The sequence below is a fragment of the Gossypium raimondii genome, chromosome 9, assembly GCF_025698545.1.
Source record: "Gossypium raimondii isolate GPD5lz chromosome 9, ASM2569854v1, whole genome shotgun sequence".
In the NCBI taxonomy this organism is placed as follows: domain Eukaryota; kingdom Viridiplantae; phylum Streptophyta; class Magnoliopsida; order Malvales; family Malvaceae; genus Gossypium; species Gossypium raimondii.
Genome location: NC_068573.1, coordinates 40,931,953 through 40,957,265, shown reverse-complemented (window position 1 = coordinate 40,957,265; position 25,313 = coordinate 40,931,953). Strand labels below are relative to the sequence as shown.

The window sequence follows — 25,313 nt, the reverse complement described above, 5'->3', positions numbered from 1 at the left end:
TGATGATCTAACGGGATCAAAACAGACGAGAGTGAAGCTCTCAAAATAATTTGAAGATCGTTACAAAAGGAAATGACAAGAGTGGAGCCCCCAAATCAATACTTCAAAGTCCCCAAGAAAGAGGAAAAATGATATGAATGATGCGATTAGGTATAACGAGGGTTATTCAAGGCCGGTTACCACAAGCCAGCCAAGGACGGTTACTTCTAACCATTAGGTCCCCCCGAGACAAGAATCTGGCACAAAGTAAAACATCGAAAAGTCTCAATTTGTGCCAATCCCAATGTCATACCGGGAGCTGTATCAGATTTTATTTGACGCACATGTTGTTTCCCCTTTCTATTTGAAGCCTTTACAACCTCCATACTCCAAATGGTACGACACAAATGCTCAATGTGATTATCATGCGTGAATTACGGGGCATTCCATAGAAAATTGCATTGCATTTAAAAAAGTGGTTGAAAGGCTTATCAGTATAGGCGTTGTCAAATTTGATGATTCTCCCAGTGCAGAAAATCCGCTACCCAATCATGATTGATAATGGAGTGAATGCAATGTATGAAGAAGTTGGGAAATGTTCACACCAACATTATTTGTGAAAAAAAAAGCAACTGAAGAAGGGACCTTGCTAGATATCCGCCCTTATAACCCTGGGAAATGTTCCAAGCAATAGGACTGTGTAAGAAATCTCTATAGTATTTAGGGCTTACTTAGAGTAATATTTATAACACACTTGTTGCTTTTAGCCTAGGGGAAATGAGAACTCTTTTGTGGAATAGGCTCATGTCTGAACGTCATTATTTTAATGAAATGCATCTTTGCGATCATTTTTGAACCAATATTCTTTCATTCTTTACAAATAATTATTTTTGATTCTTTCATTCTTTTGGATTTTCTTCCAAATCAATCTTTCATTCATAAATATACTGTACAAATAATTATTCATAAATTCATACATTCTTTGTATATTCTTTTGTACCTACAACAGATCCCTAAATATCAACGACATGAATGACGCTCAGAATCTCCTTTTAAGTGAGACATGTGTTTAGAGGGATCTCATGATTTTGAAGATGACATAGATTGTAGCCTATTTCCGGACTTGTTATGGATGATAAAACAGGAAGAGAAACAAATTTTACCTCATGAAGAGACAATGGAGATTGTGACCTTGGAGGAGGGAAAAATAGTAAAAATTAGAACATGCATAACCGAAGAAACAAAGAAAGACCTTATTGAGTTGCTTCAAGAGTTTAAAGATATCTTCACATAATCATGCCCGGGTTAAGCACCGACATTGTAACCGGAACAATAGCACGATATCAGAAGTTTACAGGCTGTTCAAAATAACACTATGTCGCCCCAAAGTGAACAAAACATTGGAGGCAAAAAAAAACTCTGCCGGGGCAATGCTGTTCTTTTAGGCCTATCGCGATTTTGCCTATTGAAGACAAGATTCTTTCTCTCTGAGTTTTTGGATCCAATCTCGATTGAAGAGGAATGTTCAAAGTTATCAATCATGGTCAAATGCGCCAAAAGTAAATGATCCTAGAGAATTCCAAGGGAAGGAAAAAGAGAGAAAAAAAGAAAAAGAAAGAAAAAGAAAAAAAAGAAGAAAAAAAGAAGAGGAAGAAAAGAAAAAGAAAAAGAAAAGGAGAGGCCAAGGTGAAAACCCGCAAAGGGAGCCTTGAGACCAAAAGGGATTTGAGTTGAAAACCCGAAAAGGGCGGCTCAAATTTTGGGTCAAATTGGGGAATGAGGTGATCAGAACAGCTCAAATTTTGATCAGATCGGGGCATGTGGTGATCTTGCTATACCTGAATCAACAGGAAAGAATATGCAACATCTTAGGGCATCGACAAAGTCCTGTAGATCTCCTAAACACATGTCAAACTCAGAATGGTCTTCAGAAAGTTTGTACAGAGAAGTTCAAGCTGCGATATCTGGGGCACCTAGTCTTCATACTATTTATATTGAATTGCTTGTTCTTGGAATACTTCATTCTTTTTCAAGATACGAGTCAATTCTTCTTTTATTCTCAATTTTCTTGATAGTTTATTCATTTCAAGCTATACACTCAAATCAATTCTATATTATCCATCGTTTTGTTCTTTTTGCAAACGTGTTGCATTAGAATAATGATTGATAGACTAATAAACTTTCACAAGGGAAGTTTTACATATTACTCTAGAAGTTTCTAAATAATACAGTAGCCTGAAATAGGACCATTGTTAGAACGCACTAAGTTTAAAGGTTGGAAATTTAAGAAGGAAAAGTCTAAATTAAGACTATCTCTTTGGATTTTATTGTCAAAACATTGATTGAACGAAACGACAAAAGGTCGTGTTGATGATAAGGCTTAAATGAACAAGCAAACAATAATCATCAAGCAATAAGAAGGGGTTTCTTGGGAGAAGAGAATCCTTCATTTGTGCATAGGCATTTGGTATGACACCTTGGAAATGGGTTAAAAGACCAAAGAGCTTCACATTCTGTATCCTTGAATTACGATAGGAGAGGATTGAGAAAAAGTCATATTTTTTCTACCCATGGGTTACAGTGGAAGAATGATGGTACAAATTTTGCGTCCCAGTGGATTGAACTTTGACGTTCACAGTGAGGGGCAATCTAATGAAGTGTTTCTTTGGATATGCCAGCTGAGCAAGAAGGCGTTGTAGCGCGTCAGCGATAGAACCTTAATAAACTTTGAGTAAGGATAACCTAAGCATTAAAAAGGGATCATTCTCATGACATTCTACAAATACTATACATACACATCTAGTTAGGAGCATTTGATTCATTCTAATCATGACATCCTAAACACTAGGCATAAATAGGTTCATAAAATGGATTTTACAGATCATGTTCCCCAGAGAGCAGATCAATGGAGTTACCCATACCCTTGAGGTTACAATTAAAAAGATTGAATCCACAACGGCGAATCTTACTTCCCTAGCGGTGCAGTGGAACAGATTGAAGCTACAATGACAAATCTTGCTTCCCCGACATTGCAATTAAAAAGATTGAAGCCATAAAGGCAAATCTTACTTCCCTGGCGGTGCAGTGGAACAGATTGAAGCTACAACGGAGAATTTTGCTTCACCGACATTGCAATTAAAAAGATTGAAGCCACAACGACGAATCTTACTTCCTTGGCGGTGCAGTGGAATAGATTGAAGCTACGACGGTGAATCTTGTTTCCCCGACATTGCAATTAAAAAGATTGAAGCCACAACGGCGAATCTTACTTCCCTGCGGTGCAGTGGAACAGATTGAAACTACAACGGCGAATCTTGCTTCCCTGACATTGCAATTTAAAAGATTGAAGCCACAACGACGAATCTTACTTCCCTGACGGTGCAGTGGAACAGATTGAAGCTACGATGATGAATCTTGTTTCCTCGACATTGCAATTAAAAAGATTGAAGCCACAACGACGAATCTTACTTGCCTAGCGGTGCAGTGGAACAGATTGAAGCAACAACAGCGAATCTTGCTTCCCCGACATTGTAATTAAAAAGATTTAAGTCACAACGGTGAATCTGACTTCCTTGGCGGTGCAGTGGAAAAGACTGAAGCCACAACGGCGAATCTTACTTCCCTTGCGGTGTAGTGGAAAAGATTGAAGCTACGACGGCGAATCTTATTTCCCCGAAATTGTAGTTAAAAATATTGAAGCTATACATTACAGATCTGATCTCTCTGAAGTTGCAGTAGAGTAGATCGCATCCAGTCTTATCTCTCCGAAGTTGCAGTGGAGCAGACAAAAGAAACCAATCCTATCTCTCTGAAGTTGCAGTGGAGCGGATTAAAACCACCAACCTTATACCTCTGGAGTTGCAGTAGGTCGGATTAAATTTACCATGACAAGTCTTATCTCCCTGAAGTTGCAGTGGAGCAGACTAAAACCACTAACCTCATCCCCTGAAGTTGCAGTGCGTTGCAGAAGAGCGGATCATGTCAGACTTTATTGAAGCTACAAGTCATATCTTTCTAAAGTGCAATGGAGTGGATTGAAGTAACAAGGCATGGTGGACTAAAATGAAGCTACTTGAGAAGAGAAGCATCAAAGCAAGTCAAGACTCGGCAAAAAATCGGGCAAATTTGGTCTTTCTTAAAAGTCTTTGCTCTGTTTTCGTTACACGACAACAAGTAAAGTGGGGCAGCTGAAATAGCCCAAATTTGCCCGGGCCCAGACAAAAAAACCAAACAAAAAATAAATGATAATTGTCCAGTCCATTTACAACTATTTAAACCCAAATTACAAACAGTCCATTACAAAGCCCAAAATTTAAAAAAAAACCTAATGGCCCAAACAGCCCAAAACCTAAACATATTTCAGCGAAAAAAGAAACCCTAGTGCCCCCTTTGCGCGCTGCCCCATGTGCGGTGTCAGCACACCCACAGCCCGAGGACTGGCCACCTTGCACCAAAATGACAAGCTTCATCTCTGACCCCCAGCCCTGCAAACCTACCTTTATATATTTTTTATTTCATAACTTTATATATATTTACATACATACCCATACATATTTTTTATATACATGCATATATACATATTTATATATTTTTATATGTTTTATAATTTATACACACGACTATATATATCTACATACACATCTTCTTTTCATAAATATATATACCTATTTATATATTCTCTATATTTTGAAATGTAAACCTTTTATATATATTTTTTATTTTATAATTTATATACACATACATCATTTATATATTTTACAATTTATATACATATACACATATATATTTACATATATCCTTGTTGTCTTGTTTTTATATTTTATAATTTCCACATACATATATATGTACATATTTATATGTTTATATTTTTATTACTTTGTTCATGTTCATTTTAGTTATTTATTCACGTTTTCATTATTATTTTTAAAAGAACATCTCAATCTAATTTGTTCATATGTTTATTATTCTACATGTTATTAATTTGTCCTCTTTATCCATTCATTTTATTGTTGTTGCTTGTATTATTTTTTTACTATCGCATTCAATATTGCTTTGTATGCATATTAACCTCGTGTTTCGTTTCTACTATCCCGAATTAGATTAATTTATCTCGACGCATAATTTTCAACTTTTGAATAAGCAAAATTTCGTGTTTAGATTCGAGAGGATTGAGCCCTAACGTATTGGATTCCAATTTTCTTCGTTGAATCTAAATAATCGAGAATGCTCTTTAATAAAAAAACACATAAATAAAAAGCTCATTATCGGGGATTCAATACGTTGTGTCCTAATGCATTGGATATGACACGTTGTTTTCCCGAGATGAGGATTTTTCTAAAAAATAATAAAGACAGTATTTTGCATTTGGAAATTCGAGAAGTTTGCCCTAATGTGTTGGGTTTCGATTTCTCGTTTAGCCAAATAGCCAAATACCCTCTTAAAGTTTCAAAGTATGAGTTTTGGAAACCATGAGGTGATCTTGGTTTCGAGAGTTTATAGTATCGTGTCCTAATGTGCTGGATGTGATATTCTTTCGGAACAAGAGAATCTTAAATTCCAACCCATATCGTTCAAAAGTTGTTAGGATCGTATTTTTAAAATTCTTCAAAGTTTTCGATTTTCGATATTAAGACATTAACTAATCAACTAGGTACCAATTTTTGGCGTTACGAGGGTGTTAATCCTTCCTCGTACGTAATCGACTCCCGAACCTATTTTTCTGAATTTCGTGGACCAAAATCGTTGTTTTAATAAAATCAAATCGTTTATTAAAAACAACCACTTTTCAAGGTGATCCGATCACACCTCATAAAAAAAGATTGTTGGCGACTCCCGTTTTCGTTTTCAAAATCTAAGTCGACCCCGTTTTATAAAAAAATTGATGTCAACAACTATTATATGGTCCTTTTTTGTCGGCCTCTTCATCATGCATCCAGAGGTGAGGATGTGAATGTCATAAGATTGTTACTGGCTAATGGGGCTTCTCCCATTTAATTTAATACTTGCATCTTCGGAGAATATATCAGATTTGTGCCCGAAGACTAAGATCACTGTAAGTGTGATTTTGTTTTACCTTTTCTTCATTGATTTGACATCTAAAAATTGTTAATTCAATTGTCGTCCTAGTTAATGAGAACTTTTTAATGGATTTGATGATGAGAGTTGTTGAATTATAAAATATAATGTTTTACACTTTGATGGGTGTTTTTGATATTGCTGAGAGATTATGCGGGAATAACAATAAACATGAGAACTGTAAAAATTAATCAAGACAAAAGCAAAATCGAAATCAAAATCTAACAAATTTACATTAGTTAATTCGAGTATGATAAAATTAACCATAGACAGATAAATTGGAAATTGCAGCAGTATAGAAAATTGAAAGAAATTATCATATACAGGTTTTGCAGACTGTTCACAATCTGTTTCAAGGTGGGAAAGCTTAGAGCCAACAACATGGCTGCCTGAGTTTTCTATGGATATGCAAGTCATGCTTTCAGATCGGGGCCGAGATCTTGCTGCAAATTAAGAGCAACAGGCGCCTCCAGGAGGAGCCTGCTCTGGTTTCTGCTTTAAGATGTTCCTCTTTCCTACAGCAGACCCTTCTTCCAAAAGACTAGGAGTTTCCATTATCTGTGTAAGAAAATCCATAGCTTGTCACAACTGAGAGAATAGATTGCCATAGTTTCTTTGCTCATGGTACCAGTTCAGATTGTAAGAAATTCTATAATCTAATCACTTATTGCAATTATCATGAAAAACGTACCTTCAATGCAAGCTCCTCAAAGCATTGCTCCACGTTTATCCTTGTTTTAGCACTGCATTCAAGAAAAATGGATCCAAGCTCTTTTGCAAGCGCAATCCCTTCTTCTCTACTTACTGCCCTTTCAGAGTCCTGGAACTTAAACAAATTGGCTATAATGATGCTATATGAGTGAAGTGAAAACAACTCGAAAAGAAGTCCTCAAAGTAAGAAAATCAAGAGCCGACTTTCATATGCAAGAAAAGCGTTACTTCAGAGAAACACACAACATAGGTGAGAACATAAGCATAATATACACTGATTGCATGATGAGAAATGCAAAAACCTTATACTAGCATTTGTGAATGCAATCGTGATTTTCCTTAACAAATTTATTCCATGAGGTTTCTTGAAACTGTGCCGCATAAGATGATGAAATTGCTCATTAACAAGTTAATAATACATCCTTTTAACTTTTGAGGGTGAGGTGTGAAGGGGAGTAGATGTATCTTCAGTTATTAATATTAAGGATCAGAAAGAGAACATTAGACTTACCATATCAACTTTGTTTCCAACAAGTATCTTGACACAGTCCTGGTTGGTAGAGTAGAGCTCCACTTCTTTGGCCCAAACATCAGTCAAATTTGTGAAAGTATCTCTCCGCGTTACATCATAAACTATATAACCAAACCGAAGAAATAAGTCCAACAATTTCAACACCTTGAGCAGAACTGACAAGCATCACAATTGATCATTTATTTGGGAATACAACTACATTATGGAATAAAGGGTACAAAGAAGCATGAATGCTTATGATACCAATATGCACTAATATCTTATTGTCAAATAGTTTTCAACTTCAAGCCAGTGATAGGCTCCATCGAACAAAATCAAGGAAGTGGAGTAAAGTCATACATACACCAGAAATATGAACTTACCAAGAATGATCCCTTGAGAACCTCTATAGTAAGAGCTTGTTAGTGTTCTGAACTTTTCCTGTCCAGCTACAAGAAGCATTATGGTTTCAAAAGTCAAGCATGATTTCTCCATGTTCCAAGGCAATTATTTTAATGCAATTTTATAAGCAGAAAAGGTGAACAGCTAATAAAAGATTAAAGAAGCAACATCCAGTTAACCATGTCAAGAAAGCATTTTCTCCTTGCATCTAAAAAGTAGAAACATAGCCACTAACAACAATGTTAAAACCCACGAACTCATTTCAATTGATCAATATTATCTTCATCAGTATAGTTCTTTTCACCACACATGATTTACTGTATATTTCCTGAAAATTGGATTTCATAATTGATGCTGCAGAGTGCAGAATTGGTTCCATAAAAAGACAATCATATCAAAACGTATTGACAAAAACATTTCTTTTTATATAATTGTGAAGAAGTCAAGTGTAATTTTTTAAGCCAAGACAATTGACTTCAATTAGACTTGACAGATTTTGACACTCTTTAAAATTGAAACTGAAAGACTAATGGAAATTTTTGTATGTGTTTCATACCAGTATCCCAAATAGTGAGCTTTAACCTCTTCCCACCAACACTTAGCAACTTGACCTTAAAATCCACACCTACAGCATGGATTCAAACACAAACCCAAATAAATATTTACCATAAGAAAACTAATCAAAGATCCATTAAGAGAAAAAAAGAAGTTGATATAACGAACCAATAGTGGGAGCTAGATCTTCTGCAGAAGCTGAAATAAAGCTAAGAAGCATACTACTCTTGCCAACAGACGAGTCTCCGATCAACAAGATCTTGAATGAAAGATCACAGCTTCCACTACTTTGCCCTGAAAATGATCCCATTTGAATTTTTTAATCCAAAAACAAAAGCCCAAACTTTAAAAAAATTCTCCTTTAAAAAAAATAAATCTTCTTCTCTTTCTCAAAGTCTCTGTTGTATCCAATAAACCACCCCTTCAAAAGAAGGGAAAAAGAAAACTTGGGTTTGAAAATGAATGGATTCTTTCTTTCTCTCAAAAGTAGAGTGAAAAAGAAATTTAATAATAGAGAAGAGAAGAGAAGAGAGAATCAATACGTTGTTTGAAAGATAAGCTAAAGGAAGACAACTTATACTAGGAATGGAAGGAGAGAACAATGCAACAATATGCTTCTGTTTGAAACAATTTTCCACAACATTAAAGTTGCACAGGTAAAGAAGTTTGATGGATAAAAGTAATGTAAATCTTTGTTATGATTGGTATATTGTTGATCATACTTTTTGTGAAATTTTAACAACTAAATTTGGTTGTTTTTCGCTTATACATTACTACTACAAATTAATCCTTAATTTGAGGAGATTATTTTGTAAGAGCTTCCTGCATGCCATTTTGTTTTTAATTTTTAGGTGCAAAATATTTATGGGGATAAAACTTTATGGATTTGATATAACTTTATGGAATAATATTTGATACATTGTTAGTGATGATGTATGAGGATAAAAATGAACTTATGAAAAATTAACCAATGTTTCAAAGCGTGCAAAAGAATTACTGACAAATGAACCTTTAGTATACAATAAAGCCAAATAACTGTCTATGTTTTTCATTAATGAAAATAATCCGCTGAGTATTAAGCAGAGCATATCAAGGATATCAATTTCTATAAAGAATTTTTGCGGTACTTTTTTATAGAACAATCTAAGAATATAAAAGATGGTGAGAGCATAGAAAAAAAAATTCATTTCTATTTTTTTGTGTCATACAAATAAAGTTTCATTCTTTTTATAGTAGGTCTCATGTCTTTTCATAGGGACATAATTACCAAATGGATAAGAATAAATATAATTATTCAATGAGTCAATTACATTAACATTCACTCAACTTTCAATTTAGCCACTAAATTTTTAAAAACTAATAAATTGGTCACTACTAACCATTAACGGAGTTGCCATTTTCTGTTACAAACTTAACAAAATTGTCTTTTTCCATCCTTTTCTCCCCCCTCCTCTCTCGTCTCCCTTCCCCTATCACTGCTTTCCCATCCCTCCCTCTATTCCCATTCTCTCTCTCTCCCTCTTCTTCACCGTCCTTTTGCTAACCCTTAATAGATAACTATTATCGACAAAATTATATATAACTAGGTAAAGTTGAGTGTCCTATCATCATAATAAGTTAATAGATAACTATAATTAAACGTACGTATTACGGACCTAAAATTTTAATCTTGCAAATCGCGTAACATTTAACTCTAAAAAAATAAAAATTCAGAAAGAAAATTCTTTAAAACAACTAAATAAAACGAAAGTAAAACTCTGAAGCAAAAACATCCTTGACATACGAAACAACATAATTATGAGTAGCACTAACATGTGTGCGTGGATTAAATTATGTTTGGCATTTATCTTTATATGCAACCTTTTTTTTTTATCTCCTTTAAATATAGTTGACTGTGTATAGAGAAAATCCATTTTACTCATATAAATAAATATATGATGGAGCAGGGACCCTAACATTTATTTAACAATAAAAAGCAAGTATAATAGCGTAAATTTATGGTGAGGAAGGTGGGGATACATGGAATATTAGAGCAGTGATGACAGTAACATCTATATTATACTCTATCATCGTCTCATTAATTTTTGCATCCTGATTTTAGTAATCAATTTTTATTAGTTTTAATCTCTTATTTTTTTAATTTTGTATAAATAAAAATTTAAAATATGTATTATAAAAGTTTTCAATGATGTAATTTTTAAAAGTATATATTTTATAAAATTTAATTAATTAAAATATTTGAAATAATTGCTTAAAATTTTCAGAAAAAAAAAATATTTGTATTGATAATTCTAAATTTTCAAAAGGAGAAGGTAAATTATATAAAAGGTGGGGGTGCATGTTAAGTTCAGGCAGACACAAGAATAAGCAGGGAGGGATGGGTTTCATTAGATGTCATGATTAAGTGATTAAGTAATTGCCCCCATTTTTTAAAGTTGTAAATTCAGAGACAAGCGTGGGGATTATAATAGTAGCGAATTGGGATGAAAGCTGAAGCCATCCTCACAAATTCTAAAGCAAAATAGCAGTCCCCCCACTCTCATGTGCATGGCCCATTTATAGCCCAATTGCTAATCCTTAGTGATGTAATTTTTAGATATCCAAAATTTATATTTAATAAGTATAAAAGTAATTTTAAAATAAAAAAATCTTAAAAATAAAGCTGATAATAAGTAGATAATATATTTAAATATTCAAATCTAAATCTAAGTTAAATTATGAGTTGAATTACTATATAATCTATTATTCAAATATCAGGGTTTGAATTTTAATTTATTTTTTAAGAACAGAAAATCCTTTTAAGCCCTGACCTAAAAGCAAACATCTAAGGGGCCCAATTTTTTTATGGCCTAGCTTGGATTTCCAAACAAAGAGAGCCCAATCCTTACCAGCCACCGCTTTTTACAACCTGCAACATGCGATTGCGAACGCCTATTCGCCATTTTCAGATCCATCACTTCTGTTTGTAACTGAAAAAACAAAACCCAATTTGAAACCCTAACAAAGAACCAGGGAACACCGAAGGAAGAATCTCGGGAACCATGGACAGAGACTGGGGCTCCAAACCCGGTTCTGGAGGTGCTGCCTCCGCCCAAACTGAAGCCATGGACCGCCGCGAGCGGCTCCGTCGGCTTGCTCTTGAAACCATCGATCTCGCCAAAGATCCCTATTTCATGCGCAACCACCTCGGCAGGTATTAAATTACCTACGAAATTTCCCTCTTTTCTTCTTAAAAGTTCGATTATTATTATTTTTTAAAGATTGAAAATGCTTTATGTTTTTGGGTAGTTATGAGTGTAAGCTTTGTCTGACGCTACACAACAATGAAGGGAACTATTTGGCACATACGCAAGGGAAGCGGCACCAGACCAACTTAGCAAAGAGAGCGGCGCGTGAGGCTAAGGAGGCTCCGGCTCAGCCTCAGCCTCACAAGCGTAAAGTTTCTGTTCGTAAAACAGGCACGTATCTGTCAGCTTCCCCTTGTTCCTTTTTGCAGTTCCGTTGTTTTTTTTTTTTTTTTGAGCAAATTCTGTTTGTTAGTTTTAGTAAATTGTTAATGTAGACTTAGTGTCATCGACAGACTTACTGTTACGAATTAAGAATCTAATGCTATGTGTACTATTAGCAGTTGAAGTGTTGCTTTTGTTGGCCAAGATGAATTGAAATTATGCAGAAACGGATTAAATCAATTAATTATTAGTTGCCTTGAATTTTTATTTTTTTTTGAAGAAATTGACGTTTAAACCATGTTCTCATTCACCTATCAATTACATTTTTATGTTTGGGAGCCACCACCTAGTTGTATTCGATGTATGATTTTATTTTTGAATGGAATGTTCAAGAAGAACAGTTTACATTTCTGTTCGTCGGATCTCATCATTTGTTTCTTAACTTGTGAAAGATTGCTCATTTGTTATTCTGTGCAGTCAAAATTGGTAGGCCAGGATATCGTGTGACAAAGCAATATGATCCGGAGACCAAGCAGAGATCTCTTCTCTTCCAGGTGCATATCATGTACAACAACAATTGAATTGTATCATAAAATTATTATTTTTAATCCTTTTACTTATTAAAATTAGTGTTTGATGTTTCATATAGATTGAATATCCTGAAATAGAAGACAATACAAAGCCAAGGCACCGTGTTATGTCGTCTTATGAGCAGGTTTTTCGCTGTATTTTCATTTCCCTCTTGACTTCATAGGCTTCTCATGATTGCTTCCCCCAATTCCATATGTAATTTTGGTCCATTAAAGCAATAAAACCCAAACTTCATATTTTCCCAAAACCTGAATTTATATCTCTATTCAATCATAGACTCTTCTCTGTAGCACAGTATAATGTCTATGTTTATTGTTCATGGATGCAGAGAGTGCAACCATTTGATAGGAGATATCAGTATCTCCTTTTTGCTGCAGAACCCTATGAGATCATAGCTTTCAAGGTAAGTCAATGATAGTACATACCATGCTGTTGATTCGTTTGAATTCTGTTTAGCGTTTGTGCTTATATATTTAATTTATCTTTACAGGTCCCAAGCACTGAGATCGATAAATCCACTCCTAAGTTCTTCTCGCATTGGGATCCTGACTCGAAAATGTTCACAGTTAGTTTATTTAGCACAAGCTTTACCTCTATTGACATTAGATGAGGACTAGCATTGAAGCCGTATTAGCTGGCTAAACTCTCTCTTTGGCAGGATTAATAGTTGCTAATCTTGCATAAATGCACTAATTTGTTTTTAAAAAATCTTGTAGATAATATCTTACTGTTTTTCTGGCTATTATCAAAATGCAGTTGCAGGTATATTTTAAAACCAAGCCACTAGAGGTGAACAAACCTCCACCTCCTCCTGCAGTCAATGGTACTGCAGCCCCAGGTGCTCCTCCAAGGCCTTTGCCTCCACCACCTCATGCTCCAGCACCGCCACCTCCTCCTCCACCTCAAGGGCTGCCAAACCCTCCTAGGGGCCCTCCACCTCCAGCTCCTGGTTCATTACCGCCGCCGCCGCCTCCTATGGGAAATGGTCCTAGGCCTATGCCTCCTGGTGGCAACCCTATAGCCCCACCACCACCTCCTGGGGGTAGCGGGACAATGGGAAATTTCACTCCTAGGCCTCCAACCAACCCTCCTCCACAAGGTTTCCCTGGTCATCAGATGCAGGGACAGGGTATGCACCCGCCGCCTCCGCCTCCTAACATGGGACAGTAGTTCACCTGGCTTCCAGTGTGCTGATATGTCATGTTTGAATCATTTTTGGTCAGATTAAACTGGTAATTGGATTTATTATTACTTGAGCAAAAAAACCTACTTAAGATGTATGTATGTTTGAGTTTGTGGTACTCGGTTTTAAATGTTAGCAACAACAGTATAATTTGCTTAAACAAAGGCCTTAATGTTTGAAATGGGTGTTTGGATGTATGTTTTCGGAACGTATGTGAAATGTGGAAAATTCTGAGGTGAAATGACACCGCATAGATCTCAAAGTACTGTGATCAAAATTATTAGGCATAAAAGTTTATTTGGTATTTTAATTTTACAAAATAAAAAATTAATTAATTAATTAATTCTTTTTTTCATTTTTAGTTTTAAATTTGTATTGTTTGTCAAATTATTTCTAAATGAATTAAAAATTAATCCAAGTTAACTTTGTTGATGTGATATGTTGTATGAATGTCACAAAAGAAATTAATTAAAATTTTTAAAATTAAAAAATTCAAAAAAATTATAAAATTATTTTTTAAAATAAGAGTTTTTAAATTTATTAAAATATAGAAAATAAAAATTTTAAAAATACTTTAAAATATTTTTACATTTTAAAAATTAATTAATTGTTAACATACATGTAGTATTTATTTTAAGGTGATTCGATAAATAATACATGTAGTATTTATTTTTTTATTTTTTGTGAGGTTAAAGAACAAAATAAATCATTATACCTTAATATTATTGATTGAATAAAATGACTCTCCTCCAGTTGCGGAGATTACTTTGGGTTTGTTGCTTTCTTTCACGGAAAACTACTAGAAGACCTGGGTGTTTGTGTTTGCTCCAAAGTAGAATCATTGGATGAGGAAGTGGTGGAATAAAATGCGCCTCCTCCAAGTGCGGAAAAAAACAAGCTAGTCAATTCCGTGGTAAGAACGAACAAATTATAGTTTGGCTAAATGGTATATAAACCTTTGAAATTAAAAAAAAAAATTAATTAAGTTCATTGACGAAAAATATATTCAATTAAGCTTTCAAAGCCTCATGTTTTTTACCAATTAAATTTTTTGATCAATATTTTTCATCTTTGACCATTACATCGCTGACATGGCATTCTATGTTAACGACTGTTGCTGATGTGGCAGTGTCATGTTAGAAAAAAGAATTTATTTTTTAAAAAAATAAAAAAATTAAAAGAAATATTTTTTATTTTTTACTAGGATAAACATGTTCATTTGAAAATTTAAAATCTTTTAATTAAAAAACATTTTAAAAATTTAAATTTTTAAAAATTATAAATTTGTAGAAATATTATTAAAATGTATAAAATATTATTCAAAAGTTCAAAACAAATTAAAATTAATAAAACTATATAAAAGTTAAGTCCAAAATGAATTTGGACATATTATTGTCCAGATTAATTGAAAACAATTTTTCTAAATTATATAAAGTTTAAAAATATTATAAACTATATTTATTTAAAATTATTATATATGTATCAATGTTTTAATTTTATTTGTACCTTTTAGGCTATATAAAAAACATTTTAGTAAATAAATAAATATAAATAAAATTTAATTTTATTAATCATATGTGCATAGTTTTTGTTCTAAAGTGTAAATATATCCTATTAATATTTGAACCTTCTAGGCTACACATTTAAGAAAATAATTGACACACCTTTTAAGCTACACATGTAATAAAATAATTTATACACATTTAAAAAACTTTACACATACGATTAATAAAATTAAAATTTATTTATATATTTATTTTGTAAAATAATTTTTTATTTTTATATATTCTAAAAGATACCAATAGAATTAAAACATTGATACACATATCATATTTTTAAAGAAAAATAATTTTAATAATTTTTATACTTTATATAATTTTAAAAATCATCTTTAATGAAATGTGATTCTGGACAATCATATGTCTAGATTCATCTTGGACTTAAACTTGTAAATAGTTTTTTTTATTAATTTTAATTTTGTGAACTTATTGAATTTTATTTAATATTTTATAAATTTTAATATATTTTATAAAATTTTAAAAAATAAGTTTTGAAATGAATCAACTTGGACAATTCTAGTAAAAATTAAAAAATATATTTCTTTTAATTTTTAAAAAAATTGAATTTTTATTTTTACTGTTGTGACACTTCAATGTCAACAACTGTCTCTGACATAGAGCACCATGTCAGCACCGTTAACAACCACGTCAGTGTTGTAATGGTCAAAGATGGAAAGCATTGGTCAAAGGGCTCAATTGATGCAATTTGAGAATTTAAGAATTTAATTGAGTGTGCTTTTTGTGGAGGGGCTTAATTAATTTTTTCCCAAAAGTTTAGGGGATTATTTTTCCTTTAGCCTTATAATTTCTAAATTTTATAATTAATTTGATTGTTAATTAAAATGTTTTGCAAGTAATTAGTGGTAAGGTAATTACCCAAAAAAATGTAATATTAAACTTAATCTATTAATAAAAAGATTGCTTTAAGAATGTTAAGATTATAATTTTTTTAATTATAAAACTATTTAAATAATTTTCTTCATTAAAAGAATTGAGAGGTCAATCAGATAATAGTATGTGGCAACTATTTAGCTTTATTCCTTTTTATTATTCCTTTGTTGATGTTGATCATAACTTTTCAAATCCACCCTAATAGAGATTTTTTACGGAATTGAATTTGTTATATAAAAAATAGTCTTCCAATATTTGAAGTTTTACTATCTGACCATACGTTGAAAACCTACAAAAAAAAAAAATGGAAATTGAGGATGTGGAATGATGAAGATGTGAGTCTCCTCCACTAGCGGACATTGCAAAGGTATCAAGTGTGGAGCAGGTGAAGGGGAAAAACGTAAGTTGTTCCCACTGCTCCAAATTCACGAGGTTCGGTTTTGGATACAAATGATACAGTATTTTAGATAGGATCGGAATTATGGAGTAATTCTGAACCATATTTTTTTTACACCACCGTGAACATGAATTTGCACACACATTGCATGAAGGTATTTGCACCCCCAGTCTTCACGTTAATTTGAACCCATTTAATTTCTAAAAGAGAAAAGTCCATCACCTTAGGGTACAGTGCTTGTTTTAATTTCGGTACGTGGATAAGGAGGAAAAAGTATTGCAGTAACTCCCAATCCAAATAACCTTAGGATATAGTGCTTGTTTCCATTGGAATATAACACCAAAAACAGATATACAAAACAAACACCTGTGCTGTCAGCACACTTTAAAAAACAAAAGGCTTACGTAATTTGATCTTGCAAGTCAAGGAAATGTTTGACAGTTAATCAATCTGAATAATCATCCCTATCTTCAAAGTTTGAGATTGTTGTCTTTTTGTTTATTTCATGCTGAAAAGTCTGGTGATTAAAGAAATAATTTGGTTTTGCGAGGACCTTTACTGCAAAACATTAAAAACTTGAATGCTATATATACCTCCTTGCTAGGTACCACAACTTCACCATTCATTCCAAAGCAATTTAATCAGTCGATTGTTTAAGCAAAGTAATGATGAAGCTTAATTTGCTCTTTGGTCTTACATTGGCCATCCTCATCTCAGGTAATAAACAATTACTTAATCCACTATGTTTTTTTGTTATTGTGTTTTCAACACTTTTTTATTTGATTTTTCAACAATATTGCATTGCATGTTTCAGGGGCTCAAATGGCGACCTTCACCGTAAAAAACAACTGTCAGTACCCTATCTGGCCGGCAACCCTTGTCGGTGATCCTAATTTCCCACAATTGCCCAAGACTGGGTTCCAGTTAGACCCTCAAGCACAAGATTCCCTTAACGTTCCTAGCCCATGGAAAGGCAGGCTCTGGGCTCGAACACAATGCTCAACCTCAGGCGGAAGGTTCACTTGTGCCACTGCGGACTGTGGGTCCGACCAGATCGCTTGCAATGGAAAAGGTGGAGCCCCTCCGGCAACCCTGGCCGAGTTCACTATTGCAGCTAACGGAGGACAAGATTACTATGACGTTAGCCTTGTTGATGGTTTTAACTTGCCGCTTTCGATAACCCCGCAGGGCGGCTCAGGTCCAAACTGCACCAGCACTAGCTGTGCGGCGAATGTGAACTCAGCTTGCCCACCAAACTTTGTTGTCAAAGGATCCGATGGGAATACCATAGGTTGCAAAAGCGCATGTGCAGCTTTGAATGAGCCTCAGTATTGTTGCACAGGTCAATATGGTTCACCCGAGACTTGTAAACCCACGGATTACTCAAAGAAATTCAAGGATCAGTGTCCTGAAGCTTATAGTTATGCTTATGATGATGCAACTAGCACTTTCTCCTGCACTGGTGGGCCTAGTTACCTTATCACTTTCTGCCCATGAGCCACCATATTAGTATATATAGATTGTACAAACTATATATGCATGCAGAAGCCCCTTGTTTCTCTTCTTTTCGATCCTAAAATAAAGAAAGCATCAGTACTGATCTGATCTGATCTGCTGTGCTGGGATGTGTTATCGAATAAACAAATATATAAAAACCTTGCTGGTTCTAATCTAAGCTCAATTTTTGTTTTTTTAGCTTCTTACAACCATACTTATGTTCTATACTTTGTGGCGGCGAAACTAGAATAATAAAAATATAATTTTACTATTAAAATAGTTTATATTTTTATAATTTTAAAGGATTAAATTAAATCTTTTATTATTTTAGGAGGTTAAAGTGTAATTTTACTTTTACTAATTAAAAAAGGAGTAAATGAAAAGTTTCATTTTAAGGAGGTCCCTAGCTACACTCCTAATTCTACCTGTATTTTCAGTTTTTTATACAAGGACAAAAATACATAAACCACAGGATACATAAATACACTGTATTGCACAATTTACATGCGAATAAATAATTAAACTGTTATATAAATATGAAAAATAAAAGATGAAATTTGTAATTATTAAAAATTTACCATATTTATTTGTTAGCGAAAATAGCATTATTGGGTCCTGTTGATGTTGCTAGACTTGTTAAAATTTTGAAATGTGTTTCTTTGATAATTGATATGGGACGTAATACTCCTTAAAGTGAATCAAATATCAATACCACAAATTACAAATTAGATTTAAAAAAAACAACTGTTATGAGATAGCAAGAAATTTTTTAAAAAATTACAGCATTTTTACAATTTTAAAACTTTTATCTAAAATAAATTTGAAAAATTAATATTCAAATTTAAATGAATTTAAACGTCTAAATTCATTCATTTGATAATCTTTAGTTTTAAACTCCATAATTGACCCTCCCTAAGAATTTATTAGTAGAAGTAAATTATTTCATCTTTATGCAATTACGTCTCCATAACCTGTGTTGGAAAGCCTATAAATAGAAACATGTATACAACTTGCAAATGACTCAGTTTATCAAAATTCAACAAGTAATTAGTTTTCTATTATGGTTTTCAAGTAATCATTAAATTGAATCTCTAAAGTTTTAATCCATCTTCATTTGGTGTTTGATTGGTAAGAAGGTTAAAACGAAAGTAATGAAAACAGATTTGAATTTATTGATTGATTGATATGAGTGGTGAATTCTCCCTTCATCCTTTTTCTTTTCTCAATTTGCTATACAATCAACATCCTCATTATTCTCTCTGGGAATATATTGCAAAAACCAATTACCAACCTCCAACATTTGACGTATGTGCCTAATCAATGTAGAATTCAAGGATGACAAAACAATCATGAATAGCTTTTGCTGCTTCCATACTATTAGTCTGGATCAAAATATTCTCAAAATTCCTCCTCAGCATAATAGTCAAACAATCCAGAATTCACCATAGTTCAGCATAAAAAAACTGAGCATTTACCCAAACATCTATTATAGCCAGAGATCCACTTACCTTCCCAATCTCGCAAGACACCTCCTGAAGCAGTTTTACCAGAATCTATTTTAACAGCACCATCAAAATTTAACTGAACCCAATTATTCATCCACGGGATTGCCCTTCTAACCTGTTGTCACTTTGCCAAACCTTCCTTGTGATAAGAAACATACTGCTTGGCCCAACTATGCAAAATTTTGATAACCTTACTAGCATGCCGTTGCATGCCTTGAAATATAAAGAGACTCATGTTCTTCTAGATACGCCATGCAATCAAACTGAAAAGGCTATTCCACTCCACACCAGTTGACACTATTCTATGATGGTTCTACAAATTGTCTTCAAGCCATTCCTTCAAACTTCTAGAAAAGATACCACTCCTATCCACCGAAATTACTTGATTCCAAACTTCCTTTGCCCCAGAACAATCTCTAATGGCGTGAAGAATGTCCTTTGAGTCGTGCCCACATATTGCACACAAATTGCCATTCCCAATCTCACGTCTTACTTGTTTCATGTTAGCGAGTAGCTTTTGTTTAAATGCAAGCCAAATGAAGAACTTAACTCTTTGGGTCCCTTTGTACTTCCACGAGATACTCTGAGAAGCATCCTTTGGATCCCAAGACCGCTCATTTATTATCCGGTAAACACTATTAACAGAAAAGGATCCTGTTGAGGTACTCATCCAGGCAATTCTATTAGGTCCCGATGATAGTTGCGGAAGGGGTATACTAACAATACGATTAATAGTCTTCTCTGGAATCCATATTCGAAACATGTCCAAATTCCAAGAGCCATCTGCATTTAGGAGATTCTTAGGAAATCTAATTATCATGTGAAGAAATCTGATTAACTAAAGGTTCAACACCCGAAATCCAATTATCACTCAAACATTTAATCTTATTCCCATTCCCACAAATTAGAAGATATTCTCGTGCAATACATGCCAAATCTTAGAGAGAGCCCTCCATAGATTAATTATGGACGGTGATGATTTGCTTTTTACTTCGAAGTTATGATTGTTTTAACAAATATTAAAACAAATTTTTCTAGTGTTTGGAAAACCACTCGATAATTGGATTTGAGTGTAGTTGCTTGTAATTACACAATGGTGACATATTTGGGTAAACATTGTAATTAGTGGGTCGTGTCATTGAAGTATTTTAATTATATTTTCCAATTATTATGGAGAGACAAACCCATTTACCCTCCAAACACTCATAAATTAAAAAATATATTTTTTATACAATTTTAAGTTATAAAATTATATAATAAGTATGACTATGTATCGTGTTTGGGATGATCATGATAAAAAATTCTAAAATTATATTACAAATCCTAAAAAATATTATAAAAATAATTTAAGTGTATTTTATAAAGTTATAGCTAAAATATTATATTATTTAAATCTTAAAAATTCTAAAGTTATGACAACATATTATATTATAAAAATAATTTACAATTATAAAAATATTATAATATATTTATATGTAAAAAGTTATGGAAAAAATATTAACATAACTTATATACGATGTTATATGTTATAAAAATAATTTATTTATTTATATAAAAAGTTATATATATTTTTGCCATTACTTATTTTTAAAATTAATTTTTAAAGTTATAGTAAAATATTATATTATTTATAAGGAGTGTACTGAAAATTATTGGACACTTTATAAAAAGTTTTGATAAATTTTATATTAATTTAAACCTAATTTAGGTATTATAAAAGGGTTATAAGTTAGCATAAGTTTTTCTCTAAGTTGAGTTTATATAAAATTTTATAATCAAAACTATAGACTCTTTGCACTATAAACTCAAATATTATACAGTAGATGGTAGTTATTCAAATACAATATATTTTTTTTGCGCCATATCATGGGATATGATACAATTTAAGAGAATGGAGGTAGACACGAGCACTAGAGATGGCTCGTGAAATTTTTAATGTGGGACATTCAAAGCATAAAAAAAAGGTTAGATCGTATTAGCATATGTTGCATACTTCATAACTTTATTCGTAGGTAGAATTGAGATGATCCATGGAAGAATATCTTTATAGTCTTAACGATACAAATTTAGATGAATAACTCAGTTAAGGACCAAAAGATGATGATAATGAGTGTTTATTAAATGTGAAAGAGGGAATATCGCAACAAATATGAAATGCTAGAGTAATTAGATAAACTTGAATATGATGTAATCGTATTATCAATTATTTTCTTGGACTAATATATTACATATGATTATTTGATTTTAATTTTGTTACTCTAAAATTTTGTTATCGTATTGATAATTTTATAATAATTAATTTTAAAAATATATAAATAAATTATATAATAGTGTAATAACAATTTGTACTACAATTAGCCCTTTCTATAACATCCATCCACTTTAACAACATTTCACTATAATAGTCAAAGTTCTTGTAGAATTAATTTTTATGTTTTATCTTAACTATCTATAAGGGTTTTTACCCAAATATATTAAAAAATTAAATACCTAAATAAGTTGTCAGCTAGATTAATTACCGAAATGGTACGTTTTCTTTAATCGTGCCTACCTGACAGGCATGAATCAATTTTTTATATTAAAATATTTTTTTTCTCGTTTAATAAAATATTATTAATTTTTCCCAGATTAGTATATAACCCAGGTATAGATACAAAATACAGGTTGAGCCTATCTGATAGGCACGACTAGTTGTGCCTAACTCAGAGGCGCGAATGGTGGGGCCCACTGTTGCTTAATTTTTTCCCCTATATATACCCCCGAAAATCAAATGAGCACAGACATAAAATTTAGCAGAGGAACAGACACAAAATTTAGCAAAATGGAAATAAGAAGATAGGGAGAAGAAAAAAAGAAAGGAAAACAAGAAGAAGGATAAGGTATTTTGGTTTATTACTTTTTAAATAGAATGTAGAGTCTTGTTAGTAATTTTATTATTTGAAAGTTATTTTGTTAGGCTATTAATTTTGTTAGCTTCTGAATGAAAAATTTTGCATTAAAAATTTTATGTAAATTTTTTGCATTTCGAAACTGTTTTAAGAATTTTGAAATTTTTTTAACAGATCTAGTATTGAAGATGGAGAATTAGTTTTTTGTATGCGTTTATTTCGATGGAGAAATTTTGACAACCGTGGGATGTATATTTGAATGTCGCAAACAAGTAGCAATGAGATTTAATAGAAATATCCCGTTTGATGATATGAAGGAAAAAATTAGTGAAAAGTTTTATAGACGTTGTAACACCCCTTACCCGAGACCGTTTCCGGAGTCGAGCACGAGGCATTACTTAGCTTATCTTACCAATTCGGAGCATAAAAACTAGGTTTGAAAATTTATTTCACTATTTACAGCAAATCTGTCCAATCGCACAGCAGTTACTAAATTAATTATAACTTGAGCTACAGAACTCGAAATTTAATTCCGTAAATTTTCCCTGAAACTAGACTCATATATCTACTCACCATAAAATTTTTAGAATTTTTGGTTCAGCCAATTAGTACAGTTTATTAGTTAAAGTCTCCCCTGTTTCACCATTCGACTATTCTGACCTCTTGTTACTAAAAATAAGTTTTCTCACTGTAGGATTTTCATATGAAGTTCTTACTTGTTTATAAAGAAAATAGACTCATTAAGGAATCTAAGCATGTAAATTTAAACTCATAACCATTTTTGTACAATTTGTAATTATTTTCTAAACTCAGAACAGGGGACTCCAAAAACAGTTCTGACCCTATCTTACTAAAATTCACATATCTTAAAATATAAATTTCCTTTTGCTACACCGTTATTTTTCTATGAAAATAGACTCAACAAGATTTAATTCCATATATCATTCACCCTCTAATTCATTTTATACTATCTTGGGTGATTTTTCAAATTCACGTCACTGTGCTGCCTGAATTCTGTTTCTTTGCAAAATTTTATCCTTTCATGATTTCCATGCATAATTTATCACCTAATCTTTCATAACAACAAACACCTTCATCCTTAACCATTTTAATGACCATACATCATCAAATACTTACACATCACTCATTAGCAAAATCATCATTACAAACATACAAAATAACTAAATCCCTATACATGCCATAACTCAAACGTGTTTCGATATAAAATACCGAGCAGTTGTAGTTGATAGTGTGGACGATCTCCGACTTCTTTAGGATCCTTGAAGTAGCTTTGCAATACTATAAGAGAAAGAGAAATAAAAGAAGTAAGCATAAAGCTTAGTAAGTTTACTAGCAAATAAATAACAATATTTAACTTAAATAATTAAACTCAATGTCTATATCTCTAGTTTACTCTTTAGTTAATCTCATACTAGTTCTCTTACTTGTTTACTTAGAATACTTGTGTGCATAACTTACTCAACTCTTGCTGCATCGTTGAACATCAATTGATAGTATAATAAGTTCTTAACTCTTATAACTTACCTGAGCTTGCCATTTATGCTTTAAACTGAACTTTCATGAACATAATTCGTTTACAAGCCCGTTGAGCTACATTGGAATAATAAGGATACTCGGGTCTCTTCTGATAATAACATGCCAAAGCCATGTCCCAGACATGGTCTTACATGGGATGTTCTCATATCGGTGCCCATGCCATGTCCCAGACATGGTCTTACGGGGGACCTCTCATCTCGGTGCCAACGCCATGTCCCAGACATGGTCTTACATGAGACCTCTCATCTCGGTGCCAATGCCATGTCCCAAACATGGTCTTACATGGGACCTCTCATCTCGGTGCCAATGCCATGTCCCAGACATGGTCTTACATGGGACCTCTCATCTCGGTGCCAATGCCATGTCCCAGACATGGTCTTACATGGGACCTCTTTACCCAAATGTCATGACATTCGTATCCAGTACCATCCTTATGTATCAACGGGACTTTTTAATTTTAATTCTCTATCATTTCATGCTTAGATCATCATCAAATAAATTCATAAAATAAATTCATAGTTGCTGGAAAATAACAGCATTGATAATAAATATGGAAATATTGCATTTATTTACCGTAAACTTACCTCGGTACCAATTATAGCCAAATTCACCAACTTAGCCTTCAACTTTATTCTTCCCTTTGTCTAACCTCGAGTTTCGTACTTCTTGATCTAAAATAGTAAATTTAACTTATTTAATACTCACATTCATCAAAACAGCCCTCGACTCTAACTTTTTCAAAATTACAATTTTGCCCCTAAACTTTTACATAATTACATTTGTGCCCCAAGGCTCGGAAATTAAACTTCATCTCTTATTCTTATGTTTTATAACATTCTGAACATTTTTCCCTTCTATGGCAACATCAAATTCCCACTCTAACATGTACTTATGAACATTAGGTATTTTTACCGATTATGTCGTTTTACTCGTTTTCACTTAAAATCGCTTAGCAAAAGTTGTTTAACATAATTTCTAGCTTCATATTCTATCATAAAACATCAAAATAAACACTTTTCACCTATGGGTATTTTTCCAAATATAAACCCTAGGTTAAATTATTGCTAGAATAAGCTAAATTAAGCTACCGGGATCTCAAAAACATAAAGAACATTAAAAACGGGGCTTGGGATCACTTACTATGGAGCTTGGAAGCTTGGAAACCCTAACTATGGCTTCCCCCCTTGCTGATTTCGTTCATATGAAGAAGATGAGCATAATTTGTCATCTTTTTCCCTTTTAATTCATTTTAATTACTAGATTACCAAATTGCCCCTAACTTAAAAATTTTCTATTTCACTTATCTCATGTCCATTTTTGTCTACCAAGTTACCAATGGTATAATTACCATATAAGGACCTCCAATTTAAAGTTTCATAACAATTGGACACATCTAACATGTAGAACTCAACTTTTGCACTTTTACAATTTAGTCCTTTTGACTAAATTGAGTGCCCAAACGTCGAAATTTTCGAACGAAATTTTCACGAAATCATTTTGTGAAATTGTAGACCATAAAAATATAAGAAAAATAAAATTTTTCTCATCGGATTTGTGGTCCCG

The 25,313-nt window shown here is 32.8% G+C and overlaps 3 protein-coding genes and 1 long non-coding RNA gene across 6 annotated transcripts; 2 read left to right on the top strand and 2 right to left on the bottom strand.

The window, feature by feature from the left end:
- Nucleotides 1-6,264: 6,264 nt before the first annotated feature.
- LOC105799737 (ras-related protein RABC2a) lies at nucleotides 6,265-8,916 on the bottom strand. Of its 3 annotated transcripts, XM_012630434.2 has the most exons (7): nucleotides 8,776-8,916; nucleotides 8,402-8,527; nucleotides 8,235-8,303; nucleotides 7,660-7,725; nucleotides 7,277-7,398; nucleotides 6,746-6,880; nucleotides 6,265-6,612 (listed from the first exon to the last, which is right to left on the bottom strand). In XM_012630434.2, the coding sequence occupies exons 2-7, from the start codon at nucleotides 8,451-8,453 to the stop codon at nucleotides 6,505-6,507; spliced, it is 552 nt and encodes a 183-aa protein (XP_012485888.1). In that variant the 5' UTR covers nucleotides 8,454-8,527; nucleotides 8,776-8,916; the 3' UTR covers nucleotides 6,265-6,504. The 3 variants fall into 3 exon arrangements, with proteins under 3 accessions (XP_012485888.1, XP_012485886.1, XP_012485887.1); XM_012630432.2 differs by lacking the exon at nucleotides 8,776-8,916 and having other exon boundaries at nucleotides 8,402-8,767; XM_012630433.2 differs by lacking the exon at nucleotides 8,776-8,916 and having other exon boundaries at nucleotides 6,746-6,874; nucleotides 8,402-8,767.
- A 2,232-nt stretch (nucleotides 8,917-11,148) lies between these two features.
- On the top strand, nucleotides 11,149-13,637 carry LOC105799735 (uncharacterized). Its single transcript, XM_012630428.2, has 7 exons — nucleotides 11,149-11,426; nucleotides 11,522-11,691; nucleotides 12,160-12,236; nucleotides 12,332-12,397; nucleotides 12,602-12,676; nucleotides 12,764-12,838; nucleotides 13,030-13,637. Exons 1-7 carry the CDS (start codon nucleotides 11,275-11,277, stop codon nucleotides 13,441-13,443), a joined length of 1,029 nt encoding a protein of 342 aa, XP_012485882.1. The 5' UTR covers nucleotides 11,149-11,274; the 3' UTR covers nucleotides 13,444-13,637.
- A 3,290-nt stretch (nucleotides 13,638-16,927) lies between these two features.
- On the top strand, nucleotides 16,928-17,998 carry LOC105799734 (thaumatin-like protein 1b). Its single transcript, XM_012630427.2, has 2 exons — nucleotides 16,928-17,020; nucleotides 17,118-17,998. Exons 1-2 carry the CDS (start codon nucleotides 16,969-16,971, stop codon nucleotides 17,798-17,800), a joined length of 735 nt encoding a protein of 244 aa, XP_012485881.1. The 5' UTR covers nucleotides 16,928-16,968; the 3' UTR covers nucleotides 17,801-17,998.
- Nucleotides 17,999-23,266: 5,268 nt separating this feature from the next.
- LOC128032777 (uncharacterized) lies at nucleotides 23,267-24,945 on the bottom strand. The gene is made up of 3 exons (XR_008189095.1): nucleotides 24,891-24,945; nucleotides 24,335-24,421; nucleotides 23,267-23,492 (listed from the first exon to the last, which is right to left on the bottom strand). It is a non-coding gene; the product is annotated as an uncharacterized LOC128032777 (long non-coding RNA).
- Between the last annotated feature and the right edge of the window lie 368 nt (nucleotides 24,946-25,313).

Bases quoted from the DNA above. Each gene is read 5' to 3' on its own strand.
- LOC105799735 (XM_012630428.2), top strand. From the start codon at position 11,275: ATGGACAGAGACTGGGGCTCCAAACCCGGTTCTGGAGGTGCTGCCTCC. The intron at 11,692-12,159 runs GCACGTATCTGT...TATTCTGTGCAG, and splicing joins AGTTTCTGTTCGTAAAACAG to TCAAAATTGGTAGGCCAGGA. The intron at 12,677-12,763 runs GTAAGTCAATGA...TTATCTTTACAG, and splicing joins ATGAGATCATAGCTTTCAAG to GTCCCAAGCACTGAGATCGA.
- LOC105799734 (XM_012630427.2), top strand. From the start codon at position 16,969: ATGATGAAGCTTAATTTGCTCTTTGGTCTTACATTGGCCATCCTCATC. The intron at 17,021-17,117 runs GTAATAAACAAT...TGCATGTTTCAG, and splicing joins ATTGGCCATCCTCATCTCAG to GGGCTCAAATGGCGACCTTC.
- LOC105799737 (XM_012630432.2), bottom strand. From the start codon at position 8,543: ATGGGATCATTTTCAGGGCAAAGTAGTGGAAGCTGTGATCTTTCATTC. The intron at 7,726-8,234 runs GTATGAAACACA...TGCTTCTTGTAG, and splicing joins GCTCACTATTTGGGATACTG to CTGGACAGGAAAAGTTCAGA. The intron at 6,881-7,276 runs GTAAGTCTAATG...AATTTGTTTAAG, and splicing joins TTGGAAACAAAGTTGATATG to TTCCAGGACTCTGAAAGGGC.